Raw genomic sequence first — 14,759 nt, 5'->3', positions numbered from 1 at the left:
GGTCAGCCTTCACCTTGACAAGGCTATTTGTCATTGGGTTCCGTACGTCTCTTTTCTCCGATTTTTGGCCGTAGCGGGTCAGCCATGTTCTAGGCCTGAGTTTCATGGCCACCAGTTCATCTTCCTGTAGCTTTCGATGACATCTTCAACCAGTTCTTTCGAGATCTTGGGTTTCTCATACTTGAAACCCACCACCTTCTCCAGCCTTGATCCATCCATGCTGAGATCTGTGTCCTTGAGCAGCTCCTTCTCCATGAACGGCGTCAGGGGCCCTGGTCTTGTGATGCCGGCCTCTGACAAAAGATCCGCCCACGGTCCTAGCAATTCGTCATTGACGTCATCCACGACGCTCTCCAGGTTCAGCTTCGCGAACACGCTGATCAGCTGACCTTGGAAACTGGTCTCGATGCCAAACACCTGGCCGATAATGTCGGCCATGGTTCCCTGGGTCGTTACACCCTTGTCAACGACGTTGAACGTCGGTACCTTGCCCATGGCCTTGTCGTCCCAGTTTGACTTCCCGGCCGTGTACCAGTCCGTAATGGCCCACAGCGCGCGTGTGACATCGTGGATGTGGACCGTGTTCGTACGGAGATCCTTGGTCCATAACCATTTCATTTCTGAATCGATCGCCTTGTACACCCTGGCCATGCAGAGCGCAGTGGCAACCCATTGTGATGCATACGGCCCGTAAACGTGTGCCAGCCGGACGATGACAAGATTCAGCCTAGAACGTGGAAACCCGCATGGGTCAGGATGTTAGATAACCACCTTCTTCGTCTTCTCTCTCGTTTCTACCCCCCAAACTCCTCAAAGCAGACTCTCATTTAGGCTTGGGTCTTGGTTCCACTTACCCCTCGATCTTAGCCAGCTCCTCTTCGGCTTGCAGCTTGAACACGCCAATCTTGCTCCAGGGCTTCAGTTTGTCCTGCTCTTTGCTCGGCGACGAGTCTGCCTTGTAGACCATGCCCGTGCTCAGCTCGACAAAGCACTTGACGCCACGCTTCGCCGCCTCCTTGCCTATGGACAAGGACAGGCCGAGGGAGCGCAGCCGGTAGACCTCATCTTCTTGCGAGTAGCGCGTCTCGCCGCCGCAGTTGAAGACGTAGTCCCACTGCTTGCCGTCGGGTCGGTCGAATATCCGTGCAAGGGCCTCTATGCGCGGGAAGATGCGTTAGCCAAGAGATGACAAGTCGGCACCGCAACTTCAACCTCTGGCGCGGAAGCCAGTCTGCCTCCCAGTGTCATGGAGCCAGCCAAGGTGGCTGGGAAGGACTCAGATGCCAAGGAAAAGGGGAAGGGAGGGGCTTGCGTACGTTCTCTGCTAGCATCCGCCTGCACGAACTTGTTTCCCGCACATGCTTCGTCGAACTCGGGCGCCAGCCATGCAAGCTGCGGCAGGGCCTTGTCAACGATGCGCACGTCGGACGCAAGACCGTTTTGATGGATGTGAAGCGCCAGGAACCGACCGATGTACCCGAGACCGCCGATGATCAACACCGACGGTTTCTCTGCCATGGTCCCTGTCTGTTTTAGATTTTTGGTCCTGGGTTTTGTTCTGCAAAGTGCGTGGTTCAGAACCTAAGCTTGTGTCTCTGCGAATGGAAACCTAAAGAGCTCGAGGGATGGGCAACGAAGGGCGGGGGCGCGGGGTTGAACGCTGGGCGACTGGGTTTAGCGCCAGGAGGTGGAGGAAGTGGGATGGGAATCCAAGAATAATAAATTTCCCAGGGTGTCCAGAGGATAGATATATTTGCAAGACGAAGGCAAGAAGAGCGGGCGTCCGGAACTCTTCAATGGGCAGGTAAGACACACCTAGATAGGTACGTAGGTCGGCCGTCAATATTATAATTAAGGTAGAGTAGAGCTTGCGGCGCAACAGTGTTGGGGATGCCGCGAGGTGTGGTCAAGACGTCGAACGGGCAAACAGGGGGTTCCTGGACGGTCAGGCACAACCACTGACTAAAGCTGTCCCACTGAGCTGAAGAAGGGTAACCTGTGGAGCCAAGGTATGTACCTTAGGGTAGGGGGGTATTACCCAGATCCGAACCGACCACAGAACCTGGAACCTGGCCACAAAAACCAGAGCTTGTGCAGCACGTTTGAAACAAGATTTCAACTCAATGTGGGTTGCTGGGCCCAGAACGGCGGTCTGGTCTAGTGGTTCCCGTCCCCACGCTTCACCTGCCAAGGGCGACAAACCGACAGATACGTGTATGTGGTGAGGAAGCGATAGGCCGAGATGCTGTAGGGCATGTAAGACCAAGATGACCTAGATGTCAGGTAACGCTGCCCTGAGCAGGGGACACCTAAGGTCCTAGGGCAGGAAGAAGGAGCGGAAACGATTCGACCAAACCACCTATAGGGCATAGAGCATGCAGGCCGGGGCGGGTGTAAGTGGAGTTTCTATGTGAGTCCCGTCAGAATCATGATAATCATAATACTTTGGATTATAGGTGTGGCGGGCAGGGAAGGTGGTGAATCTAGCTCGGGCTGTCCATCCCATGCCCGGGTCGAGAGGGTGTGTTTTATTCCCATACCACCTATCGTCTTCTGAGCTGAGGTACGGATATGGATGTATATTTACAGTACCAGCACTTTGAGGCAAGGGAGTCCGATCCCATGTCTGGAGTGAGGTCGGGCAGATACCAGTGGAGGGCAGCGAGGTGGGAAGGAAAAAGAGGCTGCTCGGCCTGATCTTCAGCTGCAGCAGCAGCCAACCTCCTCCGCATGTTGACACCAAGAAGGTTGAAGGCTCTCCACAAATCCAGTTCACATGTTCGGCGTGGTCGTGGCGCCCGGGCAGTTCCCTGTCTTTCCTCTCGGCCGCACGGCGGCTGATGCACTCCATGCTCTGCCTCGCCTCCACCTCCCCCCCCTCTGCAGTGCATTTCCTTCGTGGATCCTGAAGGGACGGTGCTGCAGAGCCTGAGGTATACTGGCCACTGGACGGGCACAAGTGGAGCAAGTGCTCAGACTTACGGAGTAGCGCTGTCAAAAGCCGCAGGGGCCACCCCTCTCATCCGCTCCTCCCCAATGTGGTAGACGAAGGGCGTCCATATCGGACAGTCAACTCACACTGAAGGCAAGAGGGCAGGAGGACAGGGTCGAGGTGCCTCCACTGCCAGGTTGACGGCGCACAAAAAACACTCTGCCTTATGTCATTGAGGGCGGACAGCATTGCCGATGAGGCCACGGCGTACCAAACAGCCCAGCCCGAAACACTCACCAATGTCTCAACCAAAGTTGCACAGCCGGACGTCAAGACCTTTTTGCCCCGCCTGCCCTGCCTGACGAAATGGTCCCAAGTCCCAAGGAGCCGAATTCGTTTGTGATGTGATGAGTGTGGTGCGTGCGACGGGACCCGCAGCCCAGCGTTCCTGAAGGGGCATGCATGCACGGAATATGTACCTTCAATGTACGTACGTGCAGGTGCTGCACCTGCATGTTTGGTATTCGGCGTTTGCACGGATATGATATGCCTATGGATACGTCTTGACACAAGGCGATCTAAAGGAAGGGATGGGAGGGAAATGCACATGTACGGATACCTATTCTTGGACGGGTCCTTGGCCCTGTTCCAGAATAACCCAACATTTCTCCCCAGGGCCAAGGCCCAGGCGCCGGGCCGTCATCCACGATTTGCAACCTACATACCTAGCCCAGGGGGCAGGCCGCGGGTTGGCTGTGAAATTTAGGTATGTACCTTATGATGTACGAGGATGGAATCATGCTCGGTTCACTCCCGCATTCCAGCTTCGTACACTACAGGAGCTTGGTATGGATTAAGGCAGCTGATGCCCCGTGGAGCCGTGGGCAAGCCAGCCAGCCGCCCGTGAGCCGCTTCCCGCTTGTGCCTTGTCCGTCCGGGGGGCGGTTCCTTCCCCCCCTTCCCAAACCCAACCCGCCATTTACATGGACCCATTTGGGTTGGGTGGATGGGACGAGTCGCCACAGAACTTCTGGAAGAATTCCTCAGGCTTGTGTGCGGCGCGTCACAGCTGAACTCGGACGAGAAATTTGGTTGGGTCGGCGGCCCACGTCCATCATTATCCATACACCCATATCCGGAGGAGGAGGAGGCGCTTTCAGCCCTTTCGGATTCCAGGTCGGGATCTCATGAAGCTGATGACACCTTCTCCCAATATCTCTTGCCAAGCAAGGTATCATTAATTCCTTCTCCAACTCCCACAAAATTCCGCCCCTCTCGGTGGGGTGAGTTTCGCGGCAACCTGACCTAACCTGACGCCGTCGTCCTGGGACTGGGACTGGAATGCATGTCTCACGGCGGCTGGTTGGTTCCATTGGGCATTGAACACCCTTGGAGCATTGGGATCGACCATCTCAGCTCTTGGTCGAGGTCAGTGGGCACTGGCAACAGATCGATCGCGAGCGATCCCCCATGAACAAGACTATCCCCAAAAGGAAACTAACGACTCGAGTCGCCGAACAGAGGGTTGCCGAGCCCGAATACCGCGCAGTTGGCAACGGATGGACGGAGCATGTTGGGCCCAGACCCCCCCTCGTCAGTGCGCAACACGCAGAGATCCCGTCCCCGTTTACCGTCAACGACGAAATAAGACGGGCTTCGACGACTAAACAGGGCAAAATAAACGAATAAAAAGAAACCATGGCCCTCGGAGCACGCACACCATGAATACGCACTCAAAAGGACGGACGGAGATGATCACTGCATGCTGCATTATCCCCGATCGACATGCCGGACAGACCATTATCATGAGATATCACACCTGGTTTGTCCGGCATCTACTCTCCAGGGGTCAGGGCCTGATATTATTGCAAGCCCCCCATTTCGTTTTCCAGCCCGCATACCGGCTTCCGGGTGGGAGGGAGCTTTCTCACGATGGCCCGGGGACGCCACCGCTGCCGCCACCGCGAGGATGCTAGCGTGACTCGGCAGATGGACGGGACACGACACGATGGTGTCACGATCTGCGGGGTTTATTTTTATGATTCCATGAACCTCGCCGTCATTTATTATCGGCCCCTTAGTCCGCAGCCTCACTTGGAGAAAAAAAGCAATATCGCCGGATCTACGCACCCAAATAGGCATAGGGAAAGACAGGAGAAAGAAAAAAAGAAAAAAAAAAAAACACTCGAGATCATGGAAACCGCCCCCCGGTCCCCTTTACTCTACGTCACGGAGTACGTCGGCATTTTGTACTTGAGAAACAGCTCGGACCGCCCGCCACGCCACCGATCACCACTGACGCCGACAGATTTCGGGACTGCCCGAATGTCCCCACTGTGCATCAACTTCAAACAAACATTATTGTTTCTACCACGTCAAATCTGTCGAATACGGAGAAAACCAACTGTAGGTTGTATACAGCTAGTGACACGAACTCAGAATCGCAAGCCCCGGCTGGCTGGCTCCCCGTGAGAGCTCCACCATGCGATGCGGTCCAAACAAACAAACAATCAATGAGCAGCTGCAGTTTCAGCTGCAGCCTCGGTGGGATAGTAGCCAAGGTAGGCAAGTCCTGCCCTGTCCTAGTCAGTTTACGTGAGAGCCCAGCCAGACGTCAACAACCACCACCACTGCATCCGCATGTCCATGTAGTGCAAGGTAGTGAGCGAGTGCATGTATGTACATTCACCAGAAGCGGGTTTAGAAACGCCAAGGCGGGCGGGCTACAGCTAGGTACATATCACCTGGCACCGTAAACACACCACTAGCCCGCCCGTCGTTGTGTTATATTCCGGATGTTCCGTGTGTGCCTGGGTGGGTGGGTAGGTACGGTAGGTACCTGTAGGTAGGGAGGGAGTGATTCGTGCCAGAGTTACCCAAGATCGAGCCGGCGAAAAAAAGAAAACGTGGCAGGTGGGTCATGCCGAGTTTGTTTGCCTCGAAACGGCAAATTCATTCATCATACGCGTGGTGGTTGCTGTAGCTGTTGCGTTGTGGTGGCTTCACTGCATACCTACCTATGTGGGATATATGTGCTCGCGCGGCGTGGAGAAAGTCGCGCTGCCGCCACAGTCCGGCTCCCCGTAAATACGTAAGTACATACATTCCGCTGCTACACAGCTTGGAAAGACGTAAAGTTAACTTGACTCGCATGTCCTCCGAATAGGTGCAGCCAACCCAGCTCTTGATGTTGTTCACAAGGGGGTGATGGCAGACAAGCGAGCTGGCCGAGGAAGTTGACGCACAAGACGCACCCACACAGACAGTCAGACAGACAGACAGTCAGTCCGGGGTTGGAGCATCAGTATCCAGTCATTGTGCCACCCAGGAGATCAAATATATAAAAACACATTTAATACAAAAATAAATTCGCCGATTTTGGGGATACAATTACGCGAAGCGTCTAAGAGGCGGCGGCGGCGGCGAGGAAGGGCGCGGGGATGGGGCGGGGGGGGGGGGGGGGGCAGGCCACGGGCAGGCCGGTGGGTGATACATACTTGCTAGATGCAGGTCATTTTTTTTTGGGGGGGGGGGGGGGGGTAGCTACAGGTTCTGTGGATGGATGGATGGAGGGATATATTACGGGACGTATGGTCCGTGAACCGCGGTCCTAGGATTCCCATGTACCCGTTCGAGTGCCGTCTTTGGTGAGTGAAACCTGCCTGCATCGGCATTGCTGGTTGGCTGGCTGGCTGGCTGGCTGGCTAGCTTGCGTGAGGCGGGATGAGATGAGATGCTGCCCTCGTCGGCGCTGAACAGCTTGATACCCCTTTTCCTTCGGTAAGGAGCAGGCTTACCTCCCCATGTGCATACGAGCTTGACAATCATGAGAGGATTTCAAGATTCGCCTCATCCCTTGTGGTTGATCATCTAGCGGATTAGCCAAAAAGGGACGAGAAGAGAGATAGTGGCACCATCGTCAGGCCGCCTCCAGCTTCTCCGTGTCACCACTTGCTATATCACGTACGCATCCGAGACAGAAACAAGATGCTGTGTCCCTATCGCTGGGCCTCGGAGACCCACGTCATAGTCTTCATTACCTGGATAGAGAAAACCAAAGCCAAAGGCTGGGGGTGGCTTGAAGTGGGAAAGACAACGCAAGTCTTACGAGGAAAAAATATCGCTAATCAACAATATAACTCCCGAGTCCAACAAAAACAACCGAAATCATAAAGGTAAAACATCACAAGATGCTCTTGGCCAGCCGCTCTGCCTCCTTTTTCGCCTCTGGGGCCCCGCCTCAAATGGCAAGTATCTTTCAACATAGAGAGACGAATAATAACAAAAACAGCGACGACGACGACGACGACGGGGATCTCATCTCCGCATGCTGCCAATGATTTCGCGCTGCGCCTCCCTGTCGCGCTGGCCGTCGCTGAGGCTGCCGATGCTGCGCAGGTCACCGACGACGTCCTTGGCCTTGCCAAAGTAGACCTCCTGCAGCAGGTTGCGCATCTTGAGCTCCATGTCCTCGACGAGGCGGCCAATGTTGGCAATGTGGTTCTCGTCGCTGTCGACGGGCAGGTCCTGCTCGACCTGGCGCGTCATGTTGCCGCTGAGGTCGACGTCGCCTAGCGTGGCGCCCTTGGTCGCCAAGCTCAGGATCACCGTCGACGTCAGCCGGTAGTTGGACGTGCGCCCGCGCTCGCTGGCCTCGAACACGTGTATCGAGTCCCACACGCCCTGGCTGCTGCCGCCGCTGCCGCTCTGGGGCGAGGCTGTGATTTTGTTAGGAAAACGTCAAGCGGGAAACTGTGGCACCGGGGAATGCGAGCCATGTAGGCAGGGGGGGAAATAGCAGGGATGGGACCGAAGGAAAGGGGACGAAGGAAAGGGGACGAATGAAAGGGGCCGCATCGTACACTTCTTGAGCAGCACTACCCCGGCGAAGCCGTCGTCGAGGTTCCAAAAGTAGACAGACGACACGCCGCCCTCGTAGTACAGGTCGCGGTAGACGTCAAAGGCCTCGTTGGCCTTGACCTCCATTTTGCGGACGCGCTCACCGGGGACGGCACCCTCGCCGGCGCCCTCGTTGCTGCCGCCCGACCCGACACCGCCGGCGCCGCCCTCATCGGCCAGCGGCGGGTCGAACTGGTTGCTCCAGGGCGAGCGGTAGCTGTCGCCGTCGCGGTTGTAGTCGCACAGCAGGTAGTCGCGCCCCGTCTGCTTGCACCGCCGCACCGTCAGCGGCTGGTCGACCGACGACAGCAGGTCCTCGGTCAGGTCCGGCGCTAGAGAGATGAGGTTGTTGAGATGCTCGGCCGTGTGCTTGGGGTTGAGCCGCCGGAGGAGGTCCCTGGCGGCGGCATCATGGTTAGCAATGGAAATGAAGCTGCCTCGGTCGACAAGGGGCGGAAGACAGGGCAGAGTCGCAAGTCCAAAACTTACAGCGCCGAATCAAAGGGGTCGGCAGCCATTTTTGTGCGTGTTTACTTTGTATTGTGTGTTCGTCGACGGTGGCTGCCCAGCTGTTTCTTGACCAGAAGAGATGTGAAGTCGCCGTCGGCCCGTGGGGTTCCAGAGCTCTGGAAATGTGTCGCACCTTAATGCCCGACTGGACAGTTGTAACGAGCTGGGCGGGGTCCTTACGGCACATTTGGCGGGGTAACGGTTGACTTTCCAGGGGCTTGTGTGAAGTTGGGTATCCCGTCCAGGGCATCCCTTTTTCGTCGCTTATTAGCCCAGGCCGCTAAGGTGTTCTCCCTGGCGCCATTTCCAGATCAACCTAGCCTCGTCTAGGCCGGTCGGTAATTTATCAAGGTTCCCAAGGAACAACCTCAACGGCTCGGAGCAATTCTGAGGTCCCATTTCGGGGGACTTGGTGGGTTTGGCATTGGGTTGACACAACAGTCCCCAAGGTAGGTACAGCAATTGCAACAGAGATCCAAGACTCTCATCAGAGGCTAAAAACAGAGCACGATGAAGCTCATTGGTGAGTGAGAGCATCCATCCCAAGCAACTCCAACATCACACGATCAAATAGCCGGCCTTGGTAGCAGAGTAACTAACAGCCACACAGACGTTGCCCTCTCGCTTGTGGTGCCGGGGCTGGTTCTGGTGCATCTCGCCGTGGCCCCCTTCACCAAGGTCGAGGAGTCGTTCAACATCCAAGCCGCCCACGATGTCATGGTCTACGGGACGCCCACGGCCGATGTCTACCAGCGGCTCTCGGGCACCTATGACCACTTCACCTTCCCGGGTGCCGTCCCGCGGACCTTCATCGGCCCCGTGCTGCTGGCCGGCATCGCCCAGCCCGTCGTCGCCCTCGTCGGCTTCGACCACGCCCAGTTTGTCGTCCGCGCCATCCTCGGCCTCTTCAATGCCGCCTGCCTGCTCGTCTTTGCCCAGAGCCTCAGACGCGCGTATAGTGACGCTGCGGCGAGGTGGTACTTGCTGCTCCAGGCGAGCCAGTTCCACGTCATGTATTACGCCTCCAGGACACTGCCCAACATGTTCGCCTTTGGCCTGAGTGAGTCTACCATATCGCTTGCTACCTAAGGCACTCTAAACACGAAACAAAACGCTGCTAACTAACCACGCAACCCCCAAACAGCAACCCTGGCCTTCTCCTTCCTGCTGCCCCAGCCCGGCAGGAGAAAGTCTATCCTACCGCGCCAAAGACTAGCCATCACCATGTTCGTCTTCGCCGCAGTCATGTTCCGGTCTGAAGTCGCCCTGCTGCTCGGCACCAGCGTGCTCTACCTGCTCTTGGTGCCCGAGACGTCCGTCGAGCTGATCATGCTGCCCTTTGCCGTGGCCTTTGCCATGGCCCTCTTCATCTCGGTGCCCGTCGACAGCTACTTCTGGCAGACGCCCGTGTGGCCCGAGCTTTGGGGCTTCTACTACAACGCCATCCTGGGCTCCTCGTCCGCCTGGGGCGTCTCGCCGTGGCACTACTACTTCACGTCTGCCCTGCCACGCCTGCTCGTCAACCCGCTGGCCTGGGCTGTGCTCCTCCCGCTCGCCCTCGGCCACCCCGCCGTCGGGACCGCCGCTCGCCGCCTCGCCGTGCCCTCCCTGCTCTTCGTCGCCATCTACTCTCTCCAGCCTCACAAGGAGGCCCGCTTCATCTTCTACGTCGTGCCCCCGCTGACAGCCGCCGCCGCCCTCGGCGCCAATCTCGTCTTCAACCGCCGCGCCAAGACCGTCGGTGCCAGCCTCTTGGCTCTCGCGCTCGTCGCCTCCGTGGCTCTATCGTTTGTCGCGAGCACTGCCATGCTGTTAATTTCCTCCCTCAACTACCCCGGCGGCGAGGCCCTCGCCTTTCTCCGCCACGTCGTGGAGCTCGAGGGAGCCGGGGCCCCCGCCGTAGTGTCGGCCCACGCCGACGTGCTTGCCTGCATGACGGGCGTCACCCTGTTCGGCTCCGCGACCGGCTCCGCCATGCCCGACGCCGGCGCCGGCGGCTCCACGGCCCCTGCTGGTCAAAGCAGCGCAAACATAGTCGGCGGGCGAGCCGGCGCCGTCACCCTCACGCTGGACAAGACGGAAGACGCCGCGGTGCTCGCGCAGGACGATTTTTGGCGGCGCTTCGACTACGTGCTGGTGGAGGACCCGGCCAAGGTCAATGGTGGCGACTGGGAGGCGATTGGCGTCGTGCAGGGGTACGGCGGAGTCGAGTTCGTCGGCGGCGTCGACGCGAAATCGGAAACCGCGGCATCTCCAGGCAGCAGCAGCAGCAGCAAAGGTCCCGCCGCCGTCGGCACAGGAGCCACTGTGGCGCAGTGGAAGCGGCGCGTCACGGCGCTGACCGGCGGCCGCTGGCTCGGCCCCCGCATGGTGCCCAGGATCTACATCCTCAGGAGGCTTAAAGATGCGAGACGGTCGCGAAGGATTGTCGACGCGTGATGTGATGACTAACATGCAGTGTGATGTAGGTGGAGGTGTAGGTCTTGTTTTTTGTTGTTTTGTTTAGAAAAGTCATGGAGAGAAAAAAGCCTGACATAGCGGGTTGGTGTACTGTACTTATTTCAGGGACTAGTCGGAGTTATTACTTTAGTAATCTAGCGTGTATTATTCCAAGAGACATTCAGTGAATTTGTTCTTTTGAACCCATTACTGATCTACTGGTTCCTTACTTTCTTCCCGTCACCTGGTTTTTGTTTTGCGCAAAGTAACAACAAGGTAGGAACTAATAGTAATATACCAATGTCGGGACTATCCGAGAGAAAAATCACGAAAGCTTTGCAACGAGGGGGGTGAGAAGTGGAGAAGACAGATGGAAAAAAACAAAAAGTTAAAGCCGTTTTTAGAGATAATACAACAGACGGCAAGTTTCAAGACGAAAAGGATATTTGAGATAATTCAACAGACGACAAGTTTTAAAATGAAAAAAAAGATAATACCAGTCACTCATCCACTCACCCATATTTCATCCGGGTTTTCTTTCGTTTTTTTCGAGTACTCCTATATCCTTGCTGGTTGACTGGACTTATCTGACTTGACTTTACTGGCTAACTGCCTACCCACCTGCTTTACATAAAACCCACGGCTCCAAAACAACAAACTTTAAAGAGAAAGCCCAAAAATAATCCTCCGCCGCATGCGTCCATCAGTGAACCAGAGCCAGAGTTAGATTTATGGGGGTGGGGAGGTTGCGACCGAGTCTTGGAAAACCTCTCTTTCATTGATCCATCATCTCTGTTGGAAAAAAAACAGCTTGGCCGTCAAGTGACGAGTGACAAGTGACGAGAGAGAAGAGAACAAAAGGGGGTGGGATTGGTGGATACCTAGAGAGACACTTAAGATTTTGTTTCGTATCGAGATAAAAACCAGAACCAAGTAAAAACAACAGCAACAAGAACAACAAGAGCTAGCAACGATAACAAAACAAAGGGAGAGGGAGAGCAGAAAAACAATAATAAAAAACCCCCATCGAGATAAAGCTCAAATAGAAAAAAAGGATATCAACCATACGTCGATGTCCTTCCACCCGCCCGCTCGTCAACCACCCTCTAAAATAAACCGAGGGCCGCGTTCAACCTTCATTCCTTACATTGAACAGGTGGGGTAGGGGATCCTTGTTGCTGCTCCTTCGGTTCCTCCTCTGTTTTCATCCCGTCCATGATGATAGTGTTGATGACGATAATAGTAATGTTCCCACCCACTTCCGAACATAGAGACGTCCGCATTAACCCCTTTCAATCCCGATAAATCCAGATCACACCGTCCAAACCGCCACGACACTATCCCTAGATGGGATTAAAGACAACTCAGTCGTAAGGTGCCCGGCTCGACCATCTTACACCTACAAACCAGCTGGGCTCTTTGTTTGCTCCACGCCTTGATAAACAAAAGAAACTTCTTTAGTCTCCTTGTCTATTGAAGCGCCGAGGAGCAATTTGCACCCTTTAGAGCGATTTCGACCCATGGAACCACATTCTAACCTACCCAGTCTTCAGTTGACCTGGGAGCGGCACACTAGACATCTGACAGGCTCGGTCCATATTTTTTCGCCTCCGACGATGCCCTCGCGGAGATCCTTGAACTCTAGAAGGGGAGGACCAGCATCCACTGTCTTGAGCGCGACTTCAAAGAGTCCCTCCCAAGGCTTGGAGCTATCACCGTTTGCTTCCGATGCCCTCTTCCGTGGCCTGCCAGGCTTCTTGTTGCCAACTATTGGCAGCAGCTTGCTAGACATTTTGATGGGCGTGTCTTGGTCATCCTTCTCGCTTGTTGCCCGCGCTCCTGCAGATGCTGCCGCGAGCGAGTCCTCTCGCGCTGCTGCCGCATCTTCATCCTCCGACTGCTTGACATCGACGTTGTCGTTTCCGACGTGGACCGCATCAGAGCCGTCATGGGCCTTGACGTCGATCGAGTGCTGCGCCGAAACACCTGCGCCCGTCTCCGTTGGGCTAAGAGGTCGCTTCGCTTCATCTCCGTCCTTCTCGTCCTTTACTGATTCGGGGGGTAGGTGGGGCTTGTCGGTGCCAAGTCGTTGATATGTGTCTCTGAGTGCCTGTTCCTTAATACAATCCTCATGCATCCACTTCTTGCACAACTCTGAGGTACAGCCGACTAGGAGCTTATCAGGGTGCGCTGGTGTGTTGCAGCTGCAAACAAGCTCGACCGTCTGAAGGTGGGGTATTAGTACGGGGAATTTTGAACTTGGGTCTATCGACTGCCGGAACGCGTACCGAGAGTTCATAAGTCCGGACGTCGAAGGCCTGGCGCCAGTAGAGCGCATTCTGGATTTCATCATCATTCTCCTCATACCACTGCTTGACCACGGCCGGCGACGTGACGCTGACCACGTTGATGATATCCACTGGGAAGTGTTAGATTAGATGGCCCAGCAGCTAATATGCAGGGCCGGATGGCACGATGTACGCGATGCTGCTTACTGTGATTGGAGGCAATCAGCTCGTTTATGCCATGGTAAGGCTGACGACCTGAGACGGACTTTTTGACGTCGTGGGTTCCCTGGGGGAGCTCGTCCGGCCAGTACATCCAATAGACGCGGGCGTATACGTGGTGCTCGTCGCTTGCGCGGATCTCGAGGATGCGCGCAACCCAGTCGTCGTCGGACTTCTTCCGGGGATGAATAGGCTCGTGGGACGACTTCTGCCGCTCGATGCTCGAGTCGTTTGCGACGTAGATAAAGCCCTCGCTGAAATATTTGACGCCGTTGACTGTGTGAGGGAATTGGTCAGCATTGGCAATGGTGGCCATGGATCCGCTGAGCGCGCGACGGATCGAGACACGCGTGACAGCAGCAATACTTACGAACGAAGCTGTTGTATCTTGTCATGTCTGTCCACTTCTTGGCGGGCTCGACCTGGTAGTGAAGATCCATAGTTTCATAAGTCTTCAGCTTGCCCGACGGCGAGAACGGCGACATCTGCAGATTGATGCGCTGGCTCGTATCGTCATCGTCGCCGGCACCCTCGAAGCGCCGGCGCTTCGCCTTTTTCTTCTGCTCCTTGTCTTTAGGATCAACAAGTTTGATGACGAAAGGACACTCGGCCCGGTTGTCTTCGGTCTCGGCCCTAGGCCTCTTGCGCGCGGACGCCATGGCGGGATGCGAAAGGGCGCGACGGGGAGGTTGGGTTGATAGATGCGGTGGCGTCAGGATGACAGGGGGGGATAAGAGCAAAGCAAGAGACGGCGTTTGGCACAAGTCGGCGTTGGATTGGGGGGTTGATAGTAGCGATGGGCAGTTAGAGAGGGCCGATGTGGGGCCGTAAGGGGTGATTGTTGGCGCGAATAGGTTGTCGGAGATGATGATGGGAATGTGTGAGCTCGGGGGGGCTTGATGGAGTCGAGGGCGAGATGGCGAGAAAACGGGATTCGGCAGCGGATGCGGATGCGGTGGCTGGGAGGGAGACCACCTCTGAGGGGATGGGGATGGATGCGAGGGAGAAAGATGCGCGACCGGTTCGATCGGCGACTCAGTCGCCAGCTAGGCGTGCAACGGATGATGGTGGCTTACTAGTGAATGCCCCGAGCCGTTATTGCTCAGATGAGCGATGCTCGGGTCGCCAATGGACGATGCGAGGGGATGCTGTCGCAAAGAAGTTGACAGCGTTCGAAATTTCGGAAATCGCGTCCGCCACCGAGCTACCAGAAAAAAACATGGCTCCAGCCACGTGATTTCTTCAGCACACACACAGCCCAGGGCTGTTTATGTAGGTAAGCTCGGGGGGCGGCCAAGGATGGGGAGAGGGGACGGGGGGGTGCGTGAGGAGAAATGCGGTCTGGTGTGGCTGGTAATCTGCCGATTTCGTACGAGTCGGAGAGAGAGCGAGAGGCAACAAGTGGGCCCAATTCCTTCTGCGCCCCTCCCCCCCCCCAAGGATTCGCCCATCTCTGTCAGTGTCCAGTCTGG

General features: G+C 56.1%; 4 protein-coding genes across 4 annotated transcripts; 1 reads left to right on the top strand and 3 right to left on the bottom strand.

Moving 5' to 3' along the window:
* Positions 1-102: 102 nt before the first annotated feature.
* Positions 103-1,518, bottom strand: B0T26DRAFT_745912 (uncharacterized protein; the record flags this gene model as incomplete). The annotated part of the gene is made up of 3 exons (XM_060444629.1): positions 103-727; positions 855-1,155; positions 1,317-1,518. 3 exons carry the CDS (start codon positions 1,516-1,518, stop codon positions 103-105), a joined length of 1,128 nt encoding a protein of 375 aa, XP_060302814.1.
* Positions 1,519-7,249: 5,731 nt separating this feature from the next.
* B0T26DRAFT_670280 (F-actin capping protein) lies at positions 7,250-8,349 on the bottom strand (the record flags this gene model as incomplete). The annotated part of the gene is made up of 3 exons (XM_060439164.1): positions 7,250-7,650; positions 7,795-8,228; positions 8,321-8,349. 3 exons carry the CDS (start codon positions 8,347-8,349, stop codon positions 7,250-7,252), a joined length of 864 nt encoding a protein of 287 aa, XP_060302813.1.
* A 502-nt stretch (positions 8,350-8,851) lies between these two features.
* On the top strand, positions 8,852-10,780 carry B0T26DRAFT_670279 (alpha-1,6-mannosyltransferase subunit; the record flags this gene model as incomplete). Its single annotated transcript, XM_060439163.1, has 3 exons — positions 8,852-8,864; positions 8,952-9,401; positions 9,486-10,780. The coding sequence occupies 3 exons, from the start codon at positions 8,852-8,854 to the stop codon at positions 10,778-10,780; spliced, it is 1,758 nt and encodes a 585-aa protein (XP_060302812.1).
* A 1,549-nt stretch (positions 10,781-12,329) lies between these two features.
* Positions 12,330-13,946, bottom strand: B0T26DRAFT_631645 (uncharacterized protein; the record flags this gene model as incomplete). Its single annotated transcript, XM_060436375.1, has 4 exons — positions 12,330-13,004; positions 13,069-13,199; positions 13,276-13,563; positions 13,658-13,946. 4 exons carry the CDS (start codon positions 13,944-13,946, stop codon positions 12,330-12,332), a joined length of 1,383 nt encoding a protein of 460 aa, XP_060302811.1.
* Between the last annotated feature and the right edge of the window lie 813 nt (positions 13,947-14,759).

This window comes from Lasiosphaeria miniovina (genome assembly GCF_030549165.1).
Source record: "Lasiosphaeria miniovina strain SMH2392-1A chromosome Unknown B0T26scaffold_1, whole genome shotgun sequence".
Lineage (NCBI taxonomy): Eukaryota > Fungi > Ascomycota > Sordariomycetes > Sordariales > Lasiosphaeriaceae > Lasiosphaeria > Lasiosphaeria miniovina.
The sequence above is the reverse complement of the archived record's forward strand: the minus strand, read 5'-3'. Positions and strand labels throughout refer to the sequence as shown.